Raw genomic sequence first — 27,013 nt, 5'->3', positions numbered from 1 at the left:
TTTCTATGCTGCGTTCCTTTAGCAAGATTTGGTGGAATCAGCTTTTTAAATCTACGATTGAGAACAATTTACCGCTTCCCAAGTATGAGAGAACCTCGCTGATCCATCGTCATCGGTTCATTGGTTGTAGTGCGTATTTCGCTTTGACAGGGAATACATTCCCTGCTGGAGCCCACTAATCCATGTCATATTTAGACTAATTCGTCCACATCTCGTTAAAAAAATCCTGGGAATAGGTGATACCTACTCTATATGGTTTGTTTTTTGTTCGTACAAGGTATTGTAGTCTTGCATTTTTTTTTATCATTTGGTCTATTATCCGGGGGTTGAATCCCTTTTTTGCGAAATCTCTGATAACATGTTTTCTTTGTTGAATCTTTCCTCGATTAGGGGCACTGTTAGGAGGTGATGTATCATTGAGTGATGTGCGGCCGCCTTCTTTTGCTATGAGTGGTTCGATGTGATTATGATAGTCCTTCGTGTCGACCTATCTTTCCTAAAGATATCAAATTCTAATTTATTCTTGTTATCGATTTCCTTGGGATTTCTCCTTCTTCGTCAGGCATGTTAGGTATGTCTTTTGTTGAGCTGTTTGATCGTGCTTAGCTCTCGGAGTGGGGTAGTGCCAGAGGTTGTACTCTTTTGATAAAAATGATAAAAATAATTCCTTCTCTAGGTGTGCTCTTGCGGTGTTTCTAGCGATTAAATTAGTTTAAAAAATTGGACGTTTTTTTCTTTTGTTAGCATTTTATTTTAATATGCATGTCCGGATATTCCCGGAACGACTTGTTCTCTTTTTCAGTGCTATACGTGTAACAAGGGCCGGTTACTAGATAGCAACGGGAGCAAGACTTTATGCAGGAGATTCAATTCCCAGCGCATGGTTTCACTTTTTGATCGTAAAAAATCATTGCGCATGTTCGACCGTAAACGATAATTGCGAGAGAAAAATCCCATGCATGAGGGCGCGTTTGTGATGTGAGCCAGTGGATTGGTGGTTGCGGGAGTGTTGCGTTGCACATCTTGTCACATGAGATGGGGAAATACAAGCGCCATCCACACACCAATGCATTAACCACATGGGTCAGAGGGCAGTTAGCTACCTCGTCCCTTCCCTGAAGATACACAAAGAGATTCTGCGCCCCTTTGCCACTGGGTTTGTTCCTCCTGTATACAGTCTTCTTGAAACGGAGTATTCCTCTTCTGCGGAAACTGCTACTAAACGTCATGGTGGCTGGTAATGACTCACTTGTTTTCTTTCGTCCTGAGAGATTGTTTTAGATATCATTGGAGCAAGCAAGCTCCCTGTAATGCTATGCTCAGGACTTCTAGGATGAGTCATTAGTCGAAATCGCAAAACAAAAACAATAATCTGTATGAGGTCGTCTGAAAGATCGGCCTATCATCAGTCAATCCATGTTTGACAAGACTGACATGTCATTCAAAAATTTGTTAATCTGGTCACAGTCGTTGTTTTATATGATTATTTTATCGTCCTTTGGTGCTTTGATTCCTTCGATGATAGGCCGGCTTTGACTTGCCTCGACTACTCTGGAGTTGTAACTGCCAGACGATAGTTTCACGTTTTTAAGGTTTTGTGTGAAACAAAACCTTATTAGAATCGAGACGGTGTCTGTCTGTCTTGTCACACCCTATTTGTTCGGAAACGGCTAGACCGATTGTCACGAAAATTGGTGAGAGTATGTAATCCGGTGTTCCCTTTACATGCAGTAAGTGGCGCCATTTTGTGTTAAGTTTAAGGGGGGTTCCCCATACACACCACACCACCTACAATTTCCTCTGACAATCAGGTGAGAGTGAATACTGAAATCTTCCACAACACAGCCCTCAGCGACACCTATAAGAGGGAAATGAATGCCGCAATAACCGCAGTCAACAGAGGTCCTGGAGATGAAGCATCAACAAATAATCTTCACAACCACCTAAAGAACGTTATCATTGATACGGCCACAAAGATACTTGGCCCCAGCCGCAAAAAAGTCGGAACGAAGTGGAGAAGTGGTTTCACAGATGGAAAAAGAAAGCCTGGAAGAACCAACAGATCTGTAAACCCGCAAGGTACCAGCAGTAACTGCGCCATGCGCGGAAGTTTTACCAACAAGTCAACCGGATGAAGTTTTATACACCTCGATGCTCATGCTGCCGATATGGAGCGATGGGTTGGGTACTTTGCTGAACTGCTCAATAACGAAAATATCGGCGAGTTGGAGCCAACTGAAGACGGACAAATGATGCCATCACCAAGTATAGAAGAAACAGTCTGTGCAATTCACCTGCTTAAAAAAATAAGTCCCATGCGCCCAGAATATCATTGGCCCATACCAAAGAGGCTTTACTCCAGGAAAATCAACAACAGATCAGATTTTCTTTCTGCGGCAAGCGGTGGAAAACCTGCTGGAACATGATCGTCAATTACATAATCTTTTCATCGACTTTAAAGCCGCCTATGACAGCATAGCTAGCCATGAGAGGATACGGCATCTTGACGAAATTGAGAAAATTAACTAGGCTGATCTTGACCGATGTGCGAGGCCAAATAAAAGCACAGGGACCACTCTCGAGACCATTCAACATCAACAAGGGTCTAAGGCAAGAAGATGTCTTATCATGTATCCTCTTTAACTTGGTCCTGGAGAAAGTGATTCGCGATGCAGATGTCAATGCAAGAGCCACCACCTTCTTCAAGTCCACCCAACTACTGGCCTAAGCTGACAATATTGTCATTATGGGATGAACAACCTGAGATGCACATTTTACTTTCATCCATATCGAGCAGGCAGTGCGAGATCTTGGGCTGCACATTAGTGACGGCAAGACGAAGTACATGGTGGCAACGTCAGCGCCAAAAACCAAAGAATGAACAACGAATCGCACTGCTCAAAAGAAAACAATGAAGATAGGAGACAACAACTTTGAGATCGTTGAAAATTTCTCCTATCTAGGGTCGAAAATCACAACCGGTAACGGCTATGACGATGAAATCCACGCACGATTGTTGGCTGCCAACAGAGCCTATTTCAGTTTATGAAAACTGTTTCGCTCGAAACGTCTCACCATAAGGTCAAAGCTCTTACTGTACAAGACTATGATCTTGCCAGTCCTCATGTATTCCTCGAAGACTTGGTTTCTTAGGAATCCGCTGAAGAATTTTTGGCCCCCTACATGAGGATGGACGATTCCGTAGCCCACATAATGACGAAATCTATGAGCGAAACCATGACCGTCTGTTGTGGATAAAATCCGGCTCAACAGGTTGCGCTGGGTGAGAAGAAAGAGGAAACGGTCTCACTCATACGATTGCCGACCATTACGAATGTGGAAGAATCATGGAACCAAATGAAAGACACGATCCACAAAGCGGTCTCTGCAATCCTCGGGGTCACCAAGCCGGGTAAGCGGTACATCAACCGAGATACTTGGCTTTGGAATGATGTTGAAATGAAGGTCCGTGAAAAGAAACGCCTCTACCACAAATTTCTCGACGATAAAACGCCTGCTAATTGGCAAATTTATAAGAATGTCAACCGGGAAGCAAAGAAAGCGGTCGCTGTCACCCGAGCGAACCATTTCAAAAATCTTTACGATAAACTGGACACTCGGGATGGCGAGAGAGATCTGTATCGACTTGCTAAATGCCATAATGAACGCACACAGGATATCGAACACTTCTGTTGCGTTAATGACAAGAACGACAAGAACGGTACTTTGCTTACTGATCGTCGAGCCGCGACGGATAGATGGCGAGAATACTTCGAGCAGATTTCAACTGAAGAATTTGCTCATCCTTCACTTCCACAATCATTGCCGACATTTGGAGCAGTTCCACCAGTCAGCGCAACTGAAGTCGAGGAGGCAATAAAACAAATGAAATCGGGGAAAGCAACAGGACCTGACGACATTGCATCTGACCTCTGGAAAGCGAAGAGCTGGGACCCAACACTGTGGCTCCGTGAATTCTTTAACCGGGTTATTCAGGAAGGAAGAACACCATCTGACTGGCAAGAAAGTACCACTGTTCCAATATGGGAAAAAGAAAGGTAGTCAGCAGAATGTTCAAATTACCATCCGATCCGGTTACTTTCCCATACCATGAAGATTTTTGAACGCATTCTTGACAACCGTATTCGCGAAATCGTTGAAATAACCGTGAATCAAGCCGGATTTGTCAAGAACTGCGCAACTACTGACGCAATACACGCTGCGCGGTTACTCATGGAGAGACACCGTGAGAAGCATCGCCCTCTTTACATTGCCTTTCTGGATCTAGAGAAAGCGTTTGACCGTGTGCCACACGAACTCATCTGGTATGCTTTACGACAACACGACAAAGTACCAGAAGAACTTGTGCGCTGGGTTCAATTGCTCTACCATGATCCGAAAAGTAAAGTTCGAAGTATGGCGGGTGTATCAAAACCGCTTCGTGTCTCTGTTGGTGTTCATCAAGGAAGCGCCCTCTCACCACTCCTTTTTGTTCTTGTTATGGACACCGTCACACGGGATATCCAACGTCCAGCGCCCTACACACTGCTTTATGCAGATGATGTTTTCCTAGCATCTGATAGCAAAAATGATCTCGAGTAACTTGTTCAAAAATGGAATGATCGCCTCATGCAACACGGTCTCAGATTGAATTTAAACAAAACTGAATTTTTGTCGACCGATCCCCATGAAACAAGCACAATCGCTGTCAGCGGCAGTGATCTGCTCAGAACTGAGCGATTTAAATACCTCGGGTCAACACTATCAGCCAATGGAGAACTGCGTTATGAAATTACTTCACGCATTAACGCAAGCTGGATGAAGTAGCGTTCCACAACTGGAGTTCTTTGTGATCGACGTTTCAACGAACATCTCAAATCTAAAATTTACCGCAATGTCGTCCGTCCAGTCGCTCTCTATGGTTCTGATTGTTGGCCGACTCTAAAAGACAATGAACGGCGTCTTGCGATAATGGAGACGAAGATGCTACGTTGGACTAGTGGCATCACACTTTTAGATCACATCCGAAATGAGGATATCCGCGATCGTTATGGGGTTGCACCGATCGTGGAAAAATTGCGAGAGAGGCGTCTTCGATGGTATGGTCACGCAATTCGTGCAAACGAGAATTCACTTGCCAAGATTGGTCTGAACATCGAAGTCGATGGTAAACGACCAAAAGGCAGACTTAAACAACGGTGGCTTGATACGCTAGATGGGGATTTGAAATCCTCGAGATTACACCCAGATCAGGCATTCGATAGAGCCAAATGGCGAAGCTGATCACGACGAGCCGACCCCGCTTGTGAACGGGACAAAGGCTGAAGAAAAAGAAGAAGACTCTGGGAGTTTCACTTCCGCTTGGATGCCAGGCGACAGCTTCACGTTTTTGGAAGTACCTTAATGTTTTCTACTAATCGTATATTTCCAAATTAGAGGGGAATTCTGTGATTATGGGTTTTTTCCGTAGTAAGTATAGACATTTCTAGCCAATTCTTAATGGTTTTTTTTTCCACGAATGTTCGTATCAATCCTCTCAATTAGTGTCTACATTCAGTGTCCTTTTATTTTCCCTGGGAGACAACAATTGGGAAAACCAATGGTCGGCGTTTCCTATTGAAATTTTTCGGCTCCTGTTTTACGATCTAAAATTGCCAAAATGGAAACTTATTCACACCCAAGGCGCATGTGGTTCGGTAGGATTAGTCGTTTGCATGTGTTTATGTTTTGATTTACGCATGCCTGGGTCCTTTGAATTTATTTGAAAGGGGTTCAGGTACTTTATTGCTATGCCGATAACGATCTTGGACTGAGGGAATTCTGTTTTTGCTATCCCTGAATTGTTTATTTCTACCTGTCTATTGAAAAGGTATTACAGAAATGATCGAAAATTAACTAGTTTATGAATTTAGCATATGACGTAGCGATATCTTTTATCTCTCAAGGTCTTGTGGCTCAGAGTGCACATACCTGAAAACCCGTTTGATTAACCTTGTTGACTGTGATTCTGATCAGCAGTTACATACGTTTATGATCAATTTTCGATCAACCTATCTTTATTTGTGTTTAATTCGTGATGATACTTTCAAAATTAAAAGTTTCAGCACGTTTGGACCACGTATGTAGGTAGCATTTGTACGCCTTGCATGTGCACTTGCATATTTAGATCGGGCTAGCTGAATCTTTGAATATTCATGTGTTCATGTTATGGACAAATATCTGTCTTGTCCTCGATTTCTATCTGTTGTGTGAGGAGAGGTATAGTGCGGAAAAATAGCAAAATTTAATAATTGGAGGAGAGTCAAAGTTACCCGAGAGGTTTTGGGATTGTTTCTTATATTGTTATGTAGTCTGCAGACTTTGGGTTTTTTTTTCTCTCAAAATCTTACAAGTTTTCGTTGAACCATTGAATTTGTACTTGAGCGATCCGGAAATGTATCAAAAGTATATTAATATATTGCATTTTTTCTTCAAATCAGCTGTAATGTCGATGTATCTGGTATTATTTCGAGTCGTGGATTGATATATTGCAGCATGCTTGCAGCAGAAGTTATGGCTGTGTTTGTTGAATCAGAGATAGTCGGTCAAAGAAATACTATAGAGAGGGCAATCTATATGGAAGAAGTGCAAAGCAATAGCTATTCCATGACTACGTACTCGCACTAGATGGGAACAGGGGGACTGTAACGGTTGGGGATTAAATAAAGAGCAGCCACTTTCACCCAAATCTCGGTCTTTTCTTCCGAGCGCCAGAAAACATTGCACGATGTTTGATTCATTTCGGCTGGGTCGATTAGGTTTTATGGGAATTGAATGGGGTTTTTTTATGGGGATAGAAGCTATATTTGGTACTAATAAAGTATTACTGAGTCTCTCGGATTGCAGTATAAAATATTGAACTTGGTTAGTCTCTAAACTGATTTTATAAGTGGTCACGTCATATTTACGCTGTTCAATCAGACGTGCAAAAAGTTGATGAATGTAGGTTGACAGTGGTCAAAATAACAGTAGACGAGAATGGGAGTTTCGTTTTAAAAGATCCTCCTCCCTAAAGTACCTTTCGCCTAATTATTATATAAGGACCGACGCTGCGGGAGCTCTTAGGTAAACTTTAAAGAAATATGCGTCCCTACCAGGGTCGGCTAAGCGCCCGTGAATGTACTCTTCCGTAGTAATAGTTGCAATACGTTGGTAGGTCAAATGTTGTTACTGGCAAGCAACCAACGAAACAATGTTTTGGTGATGTGGGATTGTTACGGGTTTTGCACAAGGGGGAGAGAGAGAGTGATCTCCCTGTGTATGAAATATTGTGTGCTGTGTTACTTCATCGATTATTCGTTTTTATCTTTACAGGTAAATGCAGGTCGTCGACATCGTCTTCTTGCTCCGTGTGCTTTTAGTTTAAGTTTTACATTTGCTTCGTAAGTTACTCTTGATTTTTAATTTAATTCTATGAGAAGCGTGGCGTGGATAACGCGACTTTAAAGTGAAGGGAGAAATTTTCCTGGTTTTCCTCCTTAGTTTTCTCTGAGTTTTATTTGACAACCGTGAATATAGTTTGTGTTTCCTTGAAAAAAGAAGAACGTGCTTTGCATTTTTTTACTACTAACCCATTAAACACACACGAGAGCTTAGTGTTCAACATTCAGCTGATATTTTCATAAGAAGGATAAAAACAAGGCGGACAAGATGCCAAAGGCACCGACGCCTGCCTTGCCACCAGATGCCAAAACTACAATTGCCATGCTACGGGCTCTGGTGATTTCACAAAAGCATCCGTATCGAATAAATGATCTGCAGCGGGAATATAAACAATTGGAAGGCGCTGGAATGAATAGCTCCAAGTATGGTTTCCAGACACTAGAAGAATTCTTGACAGCATCAGGAGAATTTGACCTGAAGGAATATCAAGGCGAGGTAAGTGTGCATTTGGAAGCTCCTTGAAGGAAGAAAACTTTCAATTTCGGTTGCATGTTTTGTCGCAGAATAAAAAAAAAATATAATTGTAAACATTTTGCACTGATTTATTTCGTATGATATGATTTTATAATTTATTTTGAAATTTTCCTATGAAATTGCGCAGACAATAATAACAGCGCGACCAAATAAAGATACGGCACACATGGTCAAAATGGTCCAAAGACAAAAGAGTCAAAAATTTAAAAAGCAACAGGTACGTTCGTTTTTCAAATTATTGAAGGCTTATCGATTTGAATGTAATTGGTGGCAGCTTCCTATTATGTATATTTATCATTTCTTTTTAAAATTTTTCACAAAATTTATCATATTAGCATAAGACAATATTTTAGATTAAGAATATTTAGATAGACTTGAGGTTAGCACTATCACATTCCCATCTATTTCCTTGAAAGTCCTCTACTGTAAATATTTTTCAAACTGGATACTTTATCATCTGATCAGAATCCTGCTTTAAATTATTTTATTTATTTACTAAGCAAGGTATACAATATATGTATCTTCTTTTTCTTCAGCCTTTGTCCCGCTCACAAGTGGGGTCGGCTCGTCGTGATCGATTTCGCCATTTGGCTCTATCGAATGCCTGATCTGGGTGCAATCTCGAGGCTTTCAAATCCCCATCTAGCGTACCAAGCCACCGTTGTTTAGGTCTGCCTTTTGGTCGTTTACCATCGACTTCGATGCTCAGACCAATCTTGGCAAGTTCATTCTCTTTTGAACGAATTGCGTGACCATACCATCGAAGACGCCTCTCTCGCAACTTTTCCACGATCGGTGCAACCTAACGATCGCGGATATCCTCATTTCGGATGTGATCTAAACGTGTGACGCCACTAGTCCAACGTAGCATCTTCGTCTCCATTACCGCAAGACGCCGTTCATTGTCTTTTATAGTCGGCCAACACTCAGAACCATAGAGAGAGACTGGACGGACGACATTGCGGTAAATTTTAGATTTGAGACGTTCGTTGATACGTCGATCAAAAAGAACACCAGTTGTGGAACGCCACTTCATCTAGGTTGCGTTAATGCGTGAAGCAATTTCAAAACGCAGTTCTCGATTGGCTGATAGCGTTGTCCCGAGGTATTTAAGGGGGTCATCCCGTGTGAAGGCCGTTTTTTTGGCTTTTCTTGGAAATTTTTTGTGAAGAACTGGAGAAAGATACAAATATGAATTTTTCACCATAGATTTATTAATATCTTGAGCGTGCATAGCAATTTTTCGAGCCCGATCACATAGTTCGTTATTGAAATACAGAGCAATTTATACACCCATCTCCAAAAAAAGTTGTTTTTCTGCTGCCACGCTAGAGGGCGCTGCTATCATTTTAGAGAAAAAAAGTAAACGGCATTTTAACGTACAGACCTAACTACAGTCCGCAAACTAGGATTATTAAAAAATATTAAAAACTAAATTTTTGGTGCCGTGTTAAACTTTTTTTTTTGAATTTTGATGTTTTTTTACGGCTTCTTCCATGAATAAAAAAAAAACTACTAAATAAATCGCAATTATCCTAGTTTGCGGACCGTATGTAAATATGTTCTGAATAAGTCGTGAAAATTTCGAAGAATCTGGTTCGATAGATTTTGGGCTATGGTGGCAGCCGATTTTCAACATGCGGTTTCGAGAAAAACGCATTTAAAAAGTAGAATGCGATTTTTAGCCATAAAACCTTAACTGACCATTAATCTGCTATACCTAGTCCATAAACCTTTGGTTTCTTGAAGAAACACATGTACAGCCTTGGCTTCAATTCTTGTCCTTTTAGCGAAGTCATTCGAACGTCATTCGGACCGATAAATACGAGCTTTATTACGGCGATCGACATAAATCTAGCATGTGACTTATCACGTGTTTAACACTATAATTTCCGAAGGACTCCGAATATCAAAAAATTACTTTGCCCAAATATTCTACACTATATCTAGATACAATTGATGCCAAAAAAAAATTCCATTCCCCGGATCCAACACACGGGATGACCCTCTTAAATCGCTCAGTTCTGGGCAGATCACTGCCGCTGACAGTGATTGTGCCTGTTTCATGGGGATCGGTCGTCATTATTTATTTACTAAGCAAGGTATACAATATATGTATCTTCTTTTTCTTCAGCCTTTGTCCCGCTCACAAGCGGGGTCGGCTCGTCGTGATCGGTTTCGCCATTTGGCTCTATCGAATGCCTGATCTGGGTGCAATCTCGAGGCTTTTAAATCCCCATCCAGCGTATAACGCCACCGTTGTTTAGGTCTGCCTTTTGGTCGTTTACCATCGACTTCGATGTTCAGACCAATCTTGGCAAGTGAATTCTCGTTAGCACGAATTGCGTGACCATACCATCGGAGACGCCTCTCTCGCAAATTTTCCACGATCGGTGCAACCCCATAACGATCGCGGATATCCTCATTTCGGATGTGATCTAAACGTGTGACGCCACTAGTCCAACGTAGCATCTTCGTCTCCATTACCGCAAGACGCCGTTCATTATCTTTTATGGTCGGCCAACACTCAGAACCATAGAGAGCGACTGGACGGACGACATTGCGGTAAATTTTAGATTTGAGACGTTCGTTGATACGTCGATCAAAAAGAACACCAGTTGTGGAACGCCACCTCATCCAGCTTGCGTTAATGCGTCAAGCAATTTTATAACGCAGGTCTCTATTGGCTGATAGCGTTGTCCCGAGGTATTTAAGGGGGTCATCCCGTGTCAAGGCCGTTTTTTTTGGCTTTTTTTCGAAATTTTTTTGTGAAGAACTGGAGAAAGATACAAATATGAATTTTTCACCATAGATTTATTAATATCTTGAGCGTGCATAGCAATTTTTCGAGCCCGATCACATAGTTCGTTATTGAAATCCAGAGCAATTTATACACCCATCTCCAAAAAAAGTTGTTTTTCTGCTGCCACGCTAGAGGGCGCTGCGATCATCTTAGAGAAAAAAGTAATCGGCATTTTAACGTACAGACCTAACTACAGTCCGCAAACTAGGATTATTAAAAAATATTAAAAACTAAATTTTTGGTGCCGTGTTAAACTTTTTTTTTTGAATTTTGGTGTTTTTTTACGGCTTTTTCCATGAATAAAAAAAAACTACTGAATAAATCGCAATTATCCTAGTTTGCGGACCGTAGAAATATGTTCTGAATAAGTCGTGAAAATTTCAAAGAATTTGGCTCGATAGATTTTGGGCTATGGTGGCAGCCGATTTTCAACATGTGGTTTCCAGAAAAACGCATTTAAAAAGTAGAATGCTGACCATTAATCTGCTATACCTAGTCCGTAAACCTTAGGTTTCTTGAAGAAACACATGTACAGCCTTGGCTTCAATTCTTGTCCTTTTAGTCAAGTCATTCGAACGTCATTCGGACCGATAAATACGAGCTTTATTACGGCGATCGACATAAATCTAGCATGTGACTTATCACGTGTTTAACACTATAATTTCCGAAGGACTCCGAATATCAAAAAATCAGTTTGCCCATATATTCTACACTATATCTAGATACAATTGATGCCAAAAAAAAAATTCGATTCCCCGGATCCAACACACGGGATGAGCCCCTTCAATCGCTCAGTTCTGGGCAGACCACTGCCGCTGACAGTCATTGTGCTTGTTTCATGGGGATCGGTCGTCAAAAATTCAGTTTTGTTTAAATTCAATCTGAGACCGTGTTGCATGAGGCGATCATTCCATTTTTGGACCAGTTGCTCGAGATAATTTTTGCTATCAGATGCTAGGAAAACATCATCTGCATAAAGCAGTGTGTAGGGTGCTGGACGCTGGATATCCCGTGTGACGGTGTCCATAACAAGGACAAAGAGGAGTGGTGAGAGGGCGCTTCCTTGATGAACACCAACAGAGACACGAAGCAGTTTTGATACACCCGCCATACTTTGAACTTTACTTTTCGGATCGTGGTAGAGCAATTGAACCCAGCGCACAAGTTCTTCTGGCACGAAGTGTCATCGTAAAGCATACCAGATGAGTTCGTGTGGTGCACGGTCAAACGCTTTCTCTAGATCCAGAAAAGCAATGTAAAGAGGGCGATACTTCTCACGGTGTCTCTCCATGAGTAACCACGCAGCGTATATTGCGTCAGTAGTTCCGCAGTTCTTGACAAATCCGGCTTGATTCACGGTTATTTCAACGATTTCGCGAATACGGTTGTCAAGGATGCGTTCAAAAATCTTCATGGTATGGAAAAGTAACCGGATCGGACGGTAATTTGAACATTCTGCTGGACTACCTTTCTTTTTCCATATCGGAACAGTGGTACTTTCTTGCAAGTCAGATGGTGTTCTTCCTTCCTGAATAACCCGGTTAAAGAATTCACTGAGCCACAGTGTTGGGTCCCAGCTCTTCGCTTTCCAGAGTTCAGATGCGATGTCCTCAGGTCCTGCTGCTTTCCCCGATTTCATTTGTTTTATTGCCTCCTCGACTTCAGTTGCGCTGACTGGTGGAACTGCTCCAAATGTCGGCAATGATTGTGAAAGTGGAGGATGAGCAAATTCTTCAGTTGAAATCTGCTCGAAGTATTCTCGCCACCTATCCGTTGCGGCTCGACGGTTGGTAAGCAAAGTACCGTTCTTGTCATTAACGCAACAGAAGTGTTCGATATCCTGTGTACTTTCGTTACGGCTTTTAGCAAGTCGATACAGATCTCTCTCGCCATCCCAAGTGTCCAGTTTATCGTAAAGATTTTTGTAATGGTTCGCTCGGCTGACAGCGACCGCTTTCTTTGCTTCCCGGTTGACATTCTTATAAATTTGCCAATTAGCAGGCATTTTTTCCTCGAGAAATTTGTGGCAGAGGCGTTTCTTTTCACGGACCTTCATTTCAACATCATCATTGCAAAGCCAAGTATCTCGGTTGATGTACCGCTTACCCGGCTTGGTGACCCCGAGGGTTGCAGAGGCCGCTTTGTGGATCGTGTCTTTCATTTGGTTCCATGATTCTTCCACATTCGTAATGGTCGGCAAACGTATGAGTGAGACCGTTTCTTCTTTCTTCTCACCAAATCGCCACCATTTAGTGCGCGGCGGGCCAGTGCGTTCCTCACGCTGTTTTATCGGTGGCTTAATTCGCAGGACGGCAATCAACGGCCGATGTTGAGGTGCGATGGTCTCATAGGGAACAACTTTGCAATCAGTGACAGTGGTAAAATGTTGGCGTCTTATGAGAATATAGTCGATTTGCGTTTTACTGTTCCCACTATAAAATGTGGGAAGATGAGACAATCGTTTGATGAACCATGTATTCATAAGTACAAGGTCATGGGTGTCCGCAAAATGGATTATACGCTCGCCACCCTCATTGCGCGCTCCGAACTCCTTTCCCCCATGGCACCTGTTGCCGTCTGCCTTTTCACCCAGATGACCATTAAGGTCGCCGGCGATGATTATATAATCGTCGGCAGGCACGTGACAAGTCTTTTCATCGAGAAGTTGCCAGAAGGTATCTTTCTCGGCATCAGGTCGACCTGTCTGTGGTGCATACGCGGTGAAGAAGTGAATAGTGCGATCAGCTGATATAATGGTGAGCTTCATCAGTCGATCATCAAATCGTTCAACTTCTTTAATGGCATCACGGAAACCCTCTAAGATGGCAATGCCAACACCGTATTGAGTGTGTGGGTTACCAAAATAGAGAAGTTTGTAGCCATTTTTACCGCGTTCGTGTTCAATGTCGTAACTTTTAGCACCAGACCATCGGGTTTCTTGCAGAGCGCAGATATCAATGCGCCTTTTCCGAAGGGTTTTTGCGAGTTCCTCGGTCTTTCCAGTTAGGGTACCAACATTTAGCGTGCAGACACGTATTTGTTTTGTTCGTTGTGTGCGGACTAACTTGCTTACGTCCTGACGCCGTCCATGCGTCAAGAACCCTTGCCCATTTCTCGACAGGATCGGGGCCCGTCCTGTCGCGTCGACTGAGGTGGACGCCCTAGCATTTCTCCGAGGCTTGTGACTCAATCCGATCATCATGTTTGTAACGACATTCTATGCATTTTCTTGGTCGACCTGTCGCGGGGCCTGTCACCAAGAGAGATCAGGTAGAATTTAGCATAGTAGAATAACTCCAACTATACTCTATTTATCTCTTTCCCTGATCGCATTTTATTTTTGTTTTACTGAGGATAGTACAGAGTACGTTGCCTCAAACCCTCCTCCTTTACCTGGGCTTGGGACCAGCATACTATGTTAATAGCATGGCGGAGTTTATTCAATATATGTCTGGTTAGAAATAACAATTCATGCAATTATAATACAATTTAAGTATATGATTTCGGTCTCGGTGCGTGCCGGCGATGTGTTAACCATATGCCAACGCCAAAACTGAAGGAAATACGGTTGAACCGGTGTGCTGCTCTTTTGTAACGATTTATCGCCATATTGCAAAATTCTCTCTCTTCAAAAATTGTTTACCATTGTGGCAAAATTCAACCAACAAAATGATCGAGTACTCACAATTGCTATGAAGCCAAAGAAAATGCTCTGCGAGTCCAACGTCGTCACCATCCGACTTCTGTCATAGCATGGTGGGCCGTCTCATATCTAGGAACTGATATTCATTTCTGCGAGGCCGGCGTCAAAACCAATGCGAGCGTGTACGAGCCATTGAGTGAATCTCTTTTCGCTGGAAAGCCGTGGTGCTTCCAGGAGGACTCGGTCCCCGCTTACAAAGCCAAGATAATTCAGCAGTGGTTCGCGGCACATGTTCCTGACTTCATAATCGCGGATGAATCGGCCTCAGGCAGCCAAAATTTGAATCCTCTGGACTACAGCTTTTGGGCTAAGTTAGAGTAGACTACTTTCGGGCCTGTGTAGCTGCTAGCGGCGGCCATTTTCAATAAATTTTTGTCGTGTGAAAGCTCATGTTTCCCTTTTCTAATGGTGTACTTGAGTATAACCCAACCAAAAAATTGACGAAGCGACGACTGCTTTCAAATATTGCGGCGATAGGCCATATGATCCATTGCAATGGTTGGTCCCGATAACAGTCAGCACGAAAATCTTAATACAAAGCATATGGGGGTCTAGAATCAGCTGGAATGACGCTCCCGTGGAGGATCTGCTAGACCAATAGAGGGGGTTGGAAGCCGAGTTGCTAATGTTGGAATCTATTCGAATGTCTCGATGGGTACACTATGCAAAAGCAAGAAAAAACGAGCTGCATGTATACTGTGACGCGTCAGAGTCTCCGTACGCCGCTTTGATCTATATGAAATCAATTGACACGCATTGAAAAAAAGGGTCACCCTGTTATATGGCTGGCTTAAGAAGGATCCAGCGAGCCTAGACAGTTATGTCCGAAATACAAAAATATTGAATAAGTCATCCTAGTCTTGGAGATACATAAAATCGAATGACAATTCAGCAGACTGCGCCTCCAGAGGAATTAGCCCTAAGAAGCTCGTAGGGCATCCATTATGAGGTCGTAAAGTGTTTAGCAAATCTTAGCAATAATTTCGATCTATTGGAGTGATTTTCATCACATCCTGCGGTTTGTGACGAGAAAAAAAGGAACTATCTCTTCGGGGGAGTATGAAAATAGTCGAGTGCGGATACTTATCCTTTAGATATGGACTAACTTGACGACTACGACCTTTGACTATCGAAAACGGTTTATGTTTGGTTTCTAGACAACGCAATCGAGGTCTCCTAGAATGTTTGCTTTCTCAAACTTGAGCGTCAATCTCGGAGATATCGGCTGGACATTCTGGCCCTCAGTGAAGTGGTGATCTGGAGAGAGCTCCAATCTGGTATCCATAGGACTTGGATCCAGGTTACAACCAACCAATTTAATGTCGCTGCACACTATGCTCTACATAGGAATTAATGGGTATAATATAAGATAGCAAGCCCAAATTGAGCATGAAAATCATGCTCATTTTATTCTTTGATAGTAAAGACATAATGTGGTCAAACTTCATTCCGATGGTAACCAGCAAGAGAATATTATAAGAAATTATTGCAATATTTGCGAAAGAATGTATAGAGAAAGGGATTAGTCGATGGTTCTTTCTTGAATTATGATATCGAACCGTGTTTACCCAAAAACAAGGTTCCTGTTTGGCCATGTCCGCCTTACTTTCCGAATTCGTACCATACAATTTGTGGCTCTTCTAAAATAAAAACCGTGCTGAAATAAAAGCTTTGGATACCATTCCCGACAGAGAGAGAGGCAGAGCAGCTGAAAACCCTTTTAAGAAACCCTTCAAAGGTGTCTCCAATTGTCGGTGGAATAATTGCATCGGTAAAACCAACAACCAATGGTGTGTGTTGGAGGAGTTCAACAAAGCGGATTGGGTTGGAGAAAAAGAATTCATTTATTTTTATGTTTATTTCATGGCTTTATTTAACAATCATTCGTTTTGACTTCAATTTGGTTCATTATTTCCGATTACTGAACTGAGTGAGCCAGCTTTTATTTGAAGTCAGTTTCACACCACCTCAGGTCCGGACTGTAAAGTGTATGCATGAAAGCCTCCCAACAAAGTCAAACAAAGCCACACAAACAAAAAATACAAAATATTAAAGTACGAGGGGGGACCCAAAAAAACGGGAATTTTGTCATAACTTCTTTATTTCTCAATATTTTTACTCCAAATTTTGATCACTTTCAAAGTATTCACCTTTGACTACAACGCACTTCTCCAAACGATTCTTCCATTGTTCAAAATATTCTTTAAATTCACTCACCGGGATGTCCACAGTGGCAAAACGATTTCCTTTCATATTCCTTTTGAGTCTGGGGAACAAAAAGAAGCCACGGGGGGCTAGATCCGGTGAGTATGGGGCGTAGACAATCGGTGTCATGACGTTTTTGGTCAAGAATTGCTTCACGGCAAGGGCGGTGTGGGCCGGCGCGTTGTTATGATAAAAAAACCAGTCGCCTGTGCGCCAAAGATCTGCCCTTTTCTTCCGGATACTCTCCCTCAATCTTTTCAAAACCTCCAAGTAGAATTTCTGGTTGACAGTTTGACCTGGGGGAACGAACTCCGCGTGCACAACACCTTTGCAATCGAAGAAACAAATGAGCATTGTTTTGATGTTTGACTTCAGTTGGCGAGCTTTTGGAGGGGGGGGGGGACTTTGGGACGTCTTCCATTGCCTAATCAAGGCTGCTTTGTTTCGGGGTCGTATCCATAGCACCACGATTTATCACCTTGGGAAAAAAATTCAGGGTCCTCTTCGAGCTGATTTTGAAGCTCAAAACATGCCTGAAGTCGACGCTCCCTTTGCTCGTCTGTGAGAAGTGCGGGACGAAGCTGGCTGCAACCCTTCTCAATCAATTTTCGGATAAAATTTTCTGAATTAAACTCCATGACATTCCCGACATCTCACAGGGTTGTTCAATGGATCGGCTACGGTCTTCACGAACGAGGGCATTCATTTTGTCGACATTTTCATCAATTCTTGACGTTGAGGGGCGTCCTGAACGAAGTTGCCCTTCAATAGACATTTCTCCATTTTTAAAACGTGAAAACCAATCGTAAACTGTGGTTTTACTTAAGGCAGCATCCCCATAAGCAGTCTTAAGCATTACAATAGTTTCCGCGGCCGATTTCCCCAACAGGAAACAAAATTTCACAGCCGCGCGTTTTCTCGACAATCTGCCATTACGTTTTCGCCGAAATGTAAAAAGTTGTTTTACTAAAAAAAAATCTCACAGGCAAACTGATGCACACTGACGCAGGTGGTGTAACACTAACGGACTTTTTGGTCAAACAATAGATTCCCCCACTCTCCTTCCCCACCACAGCGTAATTCCGGGAACTTATGCCTCCTTGAGCAAGGATCTATGTTGAGTACGCTTCGGTTGATCGTTAAGGGTGAATTTAGAAGAAAGAGCATCAACCTTCACTGTTCCTCTAATGATGTCAAAGGTGAAGCAGGTAGAGATTAGTTTTCTCTTGGATGAAAGAATCATCAAATTTAGGAGATCCAGGATTCCTTTTTAAAAGGAGTCATAGCGGCCTCTTAGGGCGAAAAGTAAAAATTGCTGTTGGATGGATTCCATTCTGTCGCTGTGTAGCTCGAAAGCATACAAGACAATACAGGCGTATTTAAGAAATGGGCGTACAAATGTCATATATAATGACTATGACCCGAATGTTTTTGAATGATGAATGATGTCTACCCTCATTACATATGCTCTGGAAGTTCCAACATCAATGCAAGAGGATCGAAACTGGAGTATCCGATTTGCAGTTCCTTAATTTGGGTAATGAACCCATTTTCTTCAACGTGGTCAGGCGAGAGTTCATCGACATCACGGTGGCATCCCTTGATATTGCGGCGAGTGCAGAGTATCAAACGATATCACACTCTTGGATCACAGACGCATTGATTTTGTAACGGGCATGGATCCACCTTCACCGACTCCATTTCGGAATCGGCGGCAGACAGATTGGGAGACACATAAAATAGAATTGAATGCCCGAGACACGATCCCTGAGAAGCGCTTCAAATTCATTGCTGGAATTGAGAAGACAACCCAGACGATCACAACTAGCGTGATAGAAGCTTTCGAAGAATGCTGTCCACTCAAGATGCCAAGGAAGGGTAAAACAGGGATTTGGCCAAATAGAGGAGGACGACAAGGATGCTCCTCAATCGTGCTCTGAAGTGTGATTCAGCCGCCTGCTGGGATCGCTATAAATAGGCACAGAAGGCTCGAAAGAAGAGCTAAAGATCGGCTAAACGATCATCGTGGAGACACTTTGTAAAGTAAAAGTGTAAAAGGACTAGAAAGACTAGTAGATCGGTTCATAAAGGATAATACCAGAAAGGCAAATCCACTGAGACAGTATTCCTTGAACTCACGGCCAAAATGCTAACGCAGATTCAGAGGCTTGGTTGCCTAAGTATTACTGGAGCAATGAGTACTACGCCGAGTGCGGCACCTGAAGCTATCCTAAATCTACCGATCTAGCGATTCCTCGATAGTTTCCGACAGACCTATCGCCACTCTTGTAGATAGGCGTGGAATGGGAGGATTTCCACGGGGATGGGAAGATACCCGTTAAGAGCGATTTGTTAAAGATTATGTGCGGGGAATCGTCATTTGATCAACGCACTGCACAAAAAAAGTAGGGAGGGATTAAGTTGAGACCGGGACCTTTGTTGTCGTTGAGTTCCTGAAGAGTTTTGTGGATCTCTTCCCGGCTCAAAAGTATTCCATTTATAAGGGATTGCGGGATCGTTACTGCAGACATTGTTGATGATGGGATATTAGGTGGACGAAAAGTGCTTTGAAAGTGATCAGCAAATAAATCACAAATTTCCTGTGGGCAAGAAGAAGTTGTGCTCCCTCTGAACACGGGAGACGTAAACAATTCCAATATAGAGGTAGTGTTTGCATAAGAGGACTCTTAATGAATTTTCATTCGAAAGATGAATTGCAACTAATGGTTGTGACAAGCTCACTTGGAAAGGAATTGGGAATAGCAATGAGAACTCCGCCTCCTCTGGAAATACAAGTGTTAGCATAATTTCCTCGTTTTTATACGAGTCGTTCAGTGAAGTCTCAGTGGTAGCAAATATGTTAAAGTGGCAATATTTAGCGTCGAGAAAAAATTGATCCGCTTTACTTCTCATGCCACTGCAGTTGTGGTAAAGGAACCCAAGGGTTTTAAGGGGAGTTTTCATAGGGGTTTTAGGAGGAGCTTTCATGTTAAGAGTAATATTTCTTTTGAACTTCCGAGTTCTAAAAAAAACAAGTGGAGAGTTCCGCGCCATCTACTTGTTCGCATTCGCAACATTTGAAATAAATTTCGAATGCTGCGGATCCTGCCGCGCCACATCACTCCGCCTCCAGATGAAACCTAGGGGGTTTCGGCGACTGATCCCGGAAGTCCGTTCACCTTCAATCCACAAAGCGGACACGACGCTGGTTCGGGGCGCACACGAGTTTCAGTTTGGACAAAGAGACCGCCTTTTTGTGTCCACCGATCTCGAGCTGGAAGAAATGTTCTCCCCTCTCGAGAACGCGGTACGGGCCCTCATATGGAGGCTGAAGCGGCTTCCGGACGGCATCCGTCCTGACCAGAACGTGCGTGCATGTGTCCAGTTCCTTGGGCGAACAGGCAGGTGGGGACGAGTGTCGAGTGGGTGGTGGCGCTTTGATGCGTCGGAGATTGTCCCTCAGCAGACGCACCAACCCCGACTCTGTGAGACCCAATCTCTTGTCGAAGACCGGATCGCTTGGGAGTCTTGGGTTCTCCCCGTATACCAGCTCCGCGGGGCTGGCAGCAAATTCCTCTCGGCGGGTTGTACGTAGGCCGAGTAGGATGAGAGGCAAGACTTGAGTCCAGGACGGATCGTCGCGTGCCATAATGGCGGCTTTCAGCGTCCGGTGCCAACGTTCTAGCATCCCATTGGATTGCGGGTGGTATGCAGTAGTCCGCTGGCGTTTAAAACCCAGGAGTTTGCCATAACTCCGAGAAAATGGTGGATTCAAATTGCATTCCCTGGTCAGTGATGACCACTGCAGGGACGCCAAAGCGAGGTATCCACTCTCGGCAGAGGGCTTCGGCACAAGATTGCGCCGTAATGTCTTTCAGAGGTATTGCCTCAGGCCACCGCGTGAACCTGTCGATGATTGTGAATCAATACCTGTAACCGTGCGAGTCTCGCAAAGGCCCTACTATGTCGAGGTGTATCGTGTGGAAACGCTTGGTAGTGCGGGGGAATGAGCCCACTTCTTTCCTTACATGCCTGGAGACTTTACACTTCTGGCATGCGATGCACTCTCTGGCCCAGGAATTGATATCCTTGTTCATGGAGGGCCAGAAGTATTTTCCGGTGACTAACCGGTTTGTTGTCCTGATGCCGGGATGCGCCAAGTCGTGAACTGCGTGGAACACTTCCTTGCGAAATGTGGCCGGAATGTATGGCCGAGGTCCCTTTTCCGAGTCTTCGCAGCAGAGCGAGAGGTTTCAGCCGAAGATGGGCAACTCCCGAAATTTGTATTTGGGGTTGGATTTGAGGCTCTGAAGTGCTGCGTCATCCTCCTGCGCCTTGGCAATAGCCGAGAAATCGAGTGAGGCGGGGATGTTAACTTCGGAGACACGAGACAAAGCGTCAGCAACTATGTTGTCCTTGCCGGACACGTGCTGGATGTCTGACGTAAACTGGCTTATAAAGCTCAGGTGTCGAAGCTGACGAGGGGACGCTTTGTCGGGCTTTTGTTTCAAAGCATATGTGAGAGGCTTATGGTCCGTGAACACTGTGAACGGCCTGCCTTCTAGGGAGAAACGGAAGTATTTGATGCTCAAGTACGCGGCGAGCAGTTCGCGATCGTAGGTACTGTAGTTCCGTTCAGCGGGATTCAACTGTTTCGAGAAGAAGCTCAACGGCTGCCAGACTTGATCCATCTTTTGGTGAAGGGCAGCACCTACTGCGATGTCAGAGGCATCAACAAAAACGGCTAGGGGTGCATCTTGCAGAGGAAATGCCAAGAATGTAGCATCAGCCAGTTGCTGTCGGGATTTATCGAACGCGCGGACAGCCTCTTCAGACCACACAATCTCTCGTGTGTCTTTTGTTTTGGGGCCAGACAAGTACGCATTCAAAACGGACTGTTGATGGGCGGCCTTGGGCAGGAAACGACGGTAGAAGTTTAGCATGCCCAAGAACCTCCTCAACTCCCTCACTGTCTTCGGACGCGGGAAGCTTGTAATTGCTTGCACCTTGTCTGGGTCGGGCTGTATTCCTTCAGGGGAAATGAAGTGGCCGAGGAATCTCACCTGTTTTTGAAGGAATTTGCATTTCTCAACGTTTAGGACTAAACCGGCCTCAAGGAGACGTTGAAAAATGCACTCGAGATGGGCTAAGTGCTCAGACTCAGTGGAAGAAGCGACCAAAACATCATCCAAATATATGAAACAGAAATCGAGGTTTCGCAGGACTGAGTGAATGGACCTTTGAAAGGTTTGCGCCGCATTGCACAATCCGAAAGTCATTCGGGTGAACTCGAAGAGTTCAAAGGGTGTGCATATTGGCGTCTTTGGAATGTCTTCAGGAGCTACTGGGATTTGGTGGTAAGCCTTGGCTAAGTCCAAGGTCGAAAAGATGCGATCGTGTTGGACCTGGTTTCGAGATATGTCAAACTCTTCGTGATAACGATTGAAGAAAAGTTGTAAGGAGTCAACGTCAGTGGGTAGCACTTTTTGCTGGATCATTATCTTGAGGTTGGTTTTTGTTTTCCCCTCGAAACATGTGCTTTCGTGCGCATCATGCATGTACACAAGAAAAAGGCGAACGCTGTTGCTGTTGTAGATCTTATGATCTCGAAATCTAGACAAAAGATATCTGCTTTCAAGATAATCTTTGGAGTTGGGGGTAAGCTTAATGACTGGTGGCAACAGTAGATCAATGAGTGGATTGTTTATAGGCGGAGGGACTTGGCAAATAAACCGAGCCCGAAGTAGATGGAATCAGATCGTTACCGTGAACGAAATTGGGGTATTTAGGAGAAAAGGCTGTATTTGGAGTTTCTGAAGAATTACACGGCATATTATGCATAACTTCTGGCGATTTTGGGGATGTAGATGGTTGCGCCTTATTGTGATTGCCATCTAAAATAAAGAAGTTGTGATATTAGTTCCCAATACGTTATTGTTGGATGAGGTGGCATCAAGTGGTTTGCGGGTCGCAGTAGACAAGGTGGTTAGTCAAAGGTGGGTTATTAGGGGACTCAGCATTTGGAGTGGGGGTGTTGTAGTTGCTCCTTATTATGTTGTCTGGTGTTGGCTCTAATGAATTCCATTCCTTTCAATTCGTAAGACCCTTTGTTGGTTCGATGAATTTGCAGAAGTCATCCGTGCTGCGCACTTTGCAGTCTTCAATGCTTAGATTCTACGCCGAAAGTGCATGGAGCCAGGTGTTAGTGGCGAAGCTTGGACCACCTTTCACATAGAAATTCATGGTACTCGTCTTATCATGGCCAGATTTTGCAGCACTTTGTTTGCTCCATGCATCATTCGCGGATGAAATCCTTCTGACACGAGCGTTCCATTCTTCACGAAGTGCCAAATTTTGAAATTGTTAGTTTGATGAATTCTACGGTAGCTGCGCAGGTGGGGTGGATATGGGCGCACGCCGATTTGGATTTGCAGGAGGATCCGTTGAGATCAGGTTACTTTCTATGGTAGACGTAGGCGGGATACATATGGATGCAAGCCGATGTGGATTCAGAGGAGGATACCCTGAGGATAGGTTACTCTCAGCGGTAGTCTGAAATTGGTCATGAGCTGCCACTTCATCTTCGGATGTAGCAGTACTGCAACTGTTGATTTTTGTTAAAATCTGGTTGACAGGCTATTTAACTATTATTGTAATCCACTTTTTTGGGAAAGGTGGGTTATTAGGGGACTCAGCATTTGGAGTGGGGGTGTTGTAGCTGCTCCTTATTGTGTCGTCTGGTGTTGGCTCTAATGAATTCCATTCCTTTCCAGTCGTAAGACCCTTTGTTGGTTCGGTGATTTTGTAAAAGCCATACGCGCTGCGCACTTTGCAGTCTTCAACGCTTAGATTCTAATGGAAAAGTAGTTTTAGATAAAACATCAGTAAAGCATCAGTTAACCCAGTATCTGTCTTTTACTAATCAATTTACATTTGATCAGATGGACAGATTTGTATTTGTTAGTCTGCTTTACATCTTCAGTTCGTCGCCACGTTGATAACTGACTTATATCAGATTGATCGTGTAAACGCCATCTTATAATTATACATACATTTACGTTTTATTTTATTGTCCAATCATCAGTTTTTGTATGCAACAGGAAGTCGGCAAAATCTGTTAATGAGGCGTTTTACTTTGAGATAATTTTTCTGTATACACAAAAGTATCCATATCGACCAAGAACCATCTCAGGAACTATTTGTTTAGGCTACTGAGCTCTAACTTCCTGATTGCAAGTTCGGAGCGGTTTCTCCATTTCTGAAACTGTAGAGAATAACTCACATCTTTATTATTTACTCTTCTTATCTTTCAAATTTGGATGTGTTTACTGATCAGATGTTGATTATACACAATATGCATTGAAAAGGGTCAAAGAATGGATGTTGGCTAAAATCAAATCTGTGAATGTATTTTAATGTTGACCCTTTGTTTTTGGACTTAGTATCTCTCGATTGACCGTTCAAGGAGTGAGATTCCTGACAGATACAGTTAGATATTGATCCGATTCATCGTAAAGACAATTCCTAAGTTCATATATTTCTCACGGTGGGAAAGTTCTTGTGCGTTGTTAAACGTTAAAATCACGCTAATGTTTCTTCCTGACGAGTTGTTTTATCATTGAACCACAAAATACTGTCGTTCACATAATCGCGTCTGTGAGTGCGGTTTAGATAAGTTTTTTAACAGGCTGCCATTTCTATTCAATGAATGATAAAAAGTTTTAATTTTTTTATCACATCGCTAGATGGACGGGAGTGCTTTGTGTAGTGTTGGGTTGTGTTGCTCCATAATGTAGTCTGTTTGCTCAATATATGCCCTACCAAAAGATTCATTCATTCTATGCTTACAACCCATTGACAGGCTAATTGTTTGAGCTCTCAGCCTTGTATGGTTCCCACACTTACGGCTATCCGTTTTATCATTATCTCGGCTTTAGCAACTATGATTTTGAGGTCTTGCTGGCATTCGTATAAAAGTTTAGATTTCGTTTGGGGTGATGTGACGGATTATAATCCTGCCTGATTGTCAGTGAGAATATGAATTTTTCGTATCTTTTCCTTATACGCATATACCTGTGTCTGGAAAACAGTGATATGTTAAATAGGGGTTAGGATATACGCCTCCGGTTCTGGTCCCAGTAATCCATATACATCCCATACATGCAAAAGGAGGGTGTAAATTTTTTTGATCAAATATAGTCAAGTGGGGTATCAAATGAAAGGTTAGTACTTTCCGAAGCCGGTGTTAGTTTTGACATTTGCTAGGAAGGTGGGGAGTGTGGGGGGTCTCCATCCATTCTCAGAAATTACCCAACCGAAAAATCTAAAAAATCAGGAGGCTACCACTATATGGTGCCTAGGTTCCGAAATACTCTGCTTATCGATATCTGTTCAAATAAAGTTAATAATAGTATATTACTATAATTTTTTGTAATTGGTAGGAAAACCCCCCTTAAGTTCATCCTAGAATCACGAAATTTTGCAGCAATGTTGGTTACAGTATTCAGCTAATAACAAATGCGATTTCGGTCGTTGTAATTCATACCCTTGGCGGGTTTTGAATTGCATGTAAACGACCCAATTGCCACCTGTTGCCGCTCTCGGTCACGCTGCTCCGCAGGGTAGAGGCGCTGAGGCAGCGTCTGATGAGATCGCCTCTGCCCTGCGATCGAAAGCACATAGCCAATATTTAAAAAAGTATTCAGCTACCGGTGTCCGGATAGCTGAGTGGTTAGAGCACAAGGCTGTCGTACGGAAGGTCGCGGTTCAAATCTCGCTGGCGACAGTGGGATTTGTAACGTGATTTGACGTCGGATACCAGTCGACTCAGCTGTGAATGAGTACCTGAGTCAAATCAGGGTAATAATCTCGGACGAGCGTAATGCTGACCACATTGCCTCCTACAGTGTTCTGTAGTGTACCGTTACGGTCTAGAATGAAGTGCTCTAACACACTTCAAGGCCCTGATCCAATATGGATTGTTGTGCCAACGATTATTATTATTATTATTCAGCTACCAAATTTGGTGAAAATCGCACTATTACTAAGAAAGTTATAATAGGTTAAAGCTGTCGTTTCTTTGCAAATTCAAGGCTTTGAATATCAATACCACTTGAAAATGGATATTTTCACGTAATATATGCATACATCATCATCAATGGCGCAGAAACCCGTATCCGGTCTAGGCCTGCCTTAATAAGGGATTCCAAACATCCCGGTTTTGCGCCGAGGTCCACCAATTCGATATCCCTAAAAGCTATTTGGCGTCCTGACCTACGCCATCGTTCCAACCCAGGCAGGGTCTGCCTCGTCTTCTTTTTCTATCATAGATATTGCCCTTATAGACTTTCCGGGTGGGATCATCCTCATGACCCACCCACCGCAACCTATTGAGCCGGATTTTATCCACAACGTGACGGTCATGGTATCGCTCATAGAATTCGTCGTTATGTAGGCTACGGAATCGTCCATCCTGATGTAGGAGGCCAAAAATTCTTCGGAGGATTCTTTTCTCGAACGCGGCCAAGATTTCGCAATTTTTCTTGCTAAGAACCCAAGTCTCCGAGGAATACATGAGGACTGGCAAGATCATAGTCTTGTATAGTAAGAGCTTTGACCCTATGGTTAGACGTTTCGAGCGAAACAGTTTTTATAAGCTGAAACAGGTTCTGTTGGCAGCCAACAACCGTGCGTGGATTTCATCGTTATAGCTGTAATCGGTTGTGATTTTCCTAGTGTCGAAAATCACAAAAGAAGTTTTCAACGATTTCAAAGTTGTAGTCTCCAATCTTTATTCTTCTCGTTTGACCAGTGCGGATTGATGTGCCTGCTCGTCTGGATGAAGGCAGTTTGTACATCTCGGGTGGTTCTTCCCATAATGTCGATATCGTCAGCATAGGCCAGTAGTAGGGTGAACTTGGAGAGGATCGTACCTCTTGCATTTACCTCAGCATCACGGATCACTTTCTCCAGGGTCAGGTTAAAGAGGACGCATGATAGGGCATCACCTTGTCGTAGACCGCTGTTGATGTTGAATGGTCTCGAGAGTGATCCTGCTGCTTTTATCTGGCCTCGCACATTGGTTAGGGCCAGCCTAGTCAGTCTTATCAATTTCTTTGGGATACTGAATTCTCTCATGGCCGTGTACAGTTTTACTCTGGCTATGCTATTATAGGCGGCTTTAAAGTCGATAAAAAGATAGCGCAACTGATGTCCACATTCCAATAGTTTTTCAACCGCTTGCGGCAGAGAGAAAATCTGATCTGTTGCTGGTTTACCTGGAGTGAAGCCTCTTTGGTATGGGCCAATGATTTTCTGGGCGTATGGGGCTATCCGACCTAGCAAGA

The 27,013-nt window shown here is 43.3% G+C and overlaps 1 protein-coding gene across 3 annotated transcripts in view; it reads left to right on the top strand.

The window, feature by feature from the left end:
* Positions 1 to 27,013, top strand: part of LOC119653572 (tudor domain-containing protein 7) — an 83,843-nt gene that overhangs the window by 14,969 nt on the left and 41,861 nt on the right. Inside the window, exons 2-3 of one of the 3 annotated variants that reach the window (XM_038058300.1) lie at positions 7,354 to 7,917; positions 8,084 to 8,173. The exons of 1 other annotated variant lie outside the window; for it this stretch is intronic. In XM_038058300.1, coding sequence (XP_037914228.1) covers positions 7,690 to 7,917; positions 8,084 to 8,173 — 318 coding nt within the window. In that variant the 5' untranslated portion in view covers positions 7,354 to 7,689. The remainder of the gene's footprint in view (positions 1 to 7,353; positions 7,918 to 8,083; positions 8,174 to 27,013) is intronic. One more of the 3 variants, XM_038058301.1, reaches the window with a different exon arrangement.

The sequence above is a fragment of the Hermetia illucens genome, chromosome 4, assembly GCF_905115235.1.
Source record: "Hermetia illucens chromosome 4, iHerIll2.2.curated.20191125, whole genome shotgun sequence".
NCBI lineage: Eukaryota > Metazoa > Arthropoda > Insecta > Diptera > Stratiomyidae > Hermetia > Hermetia illucens.
Note: the sequence above shows the minus strand (reverse complement) of the source record. Positions and strands in the feature narration are given on the sequence as shown.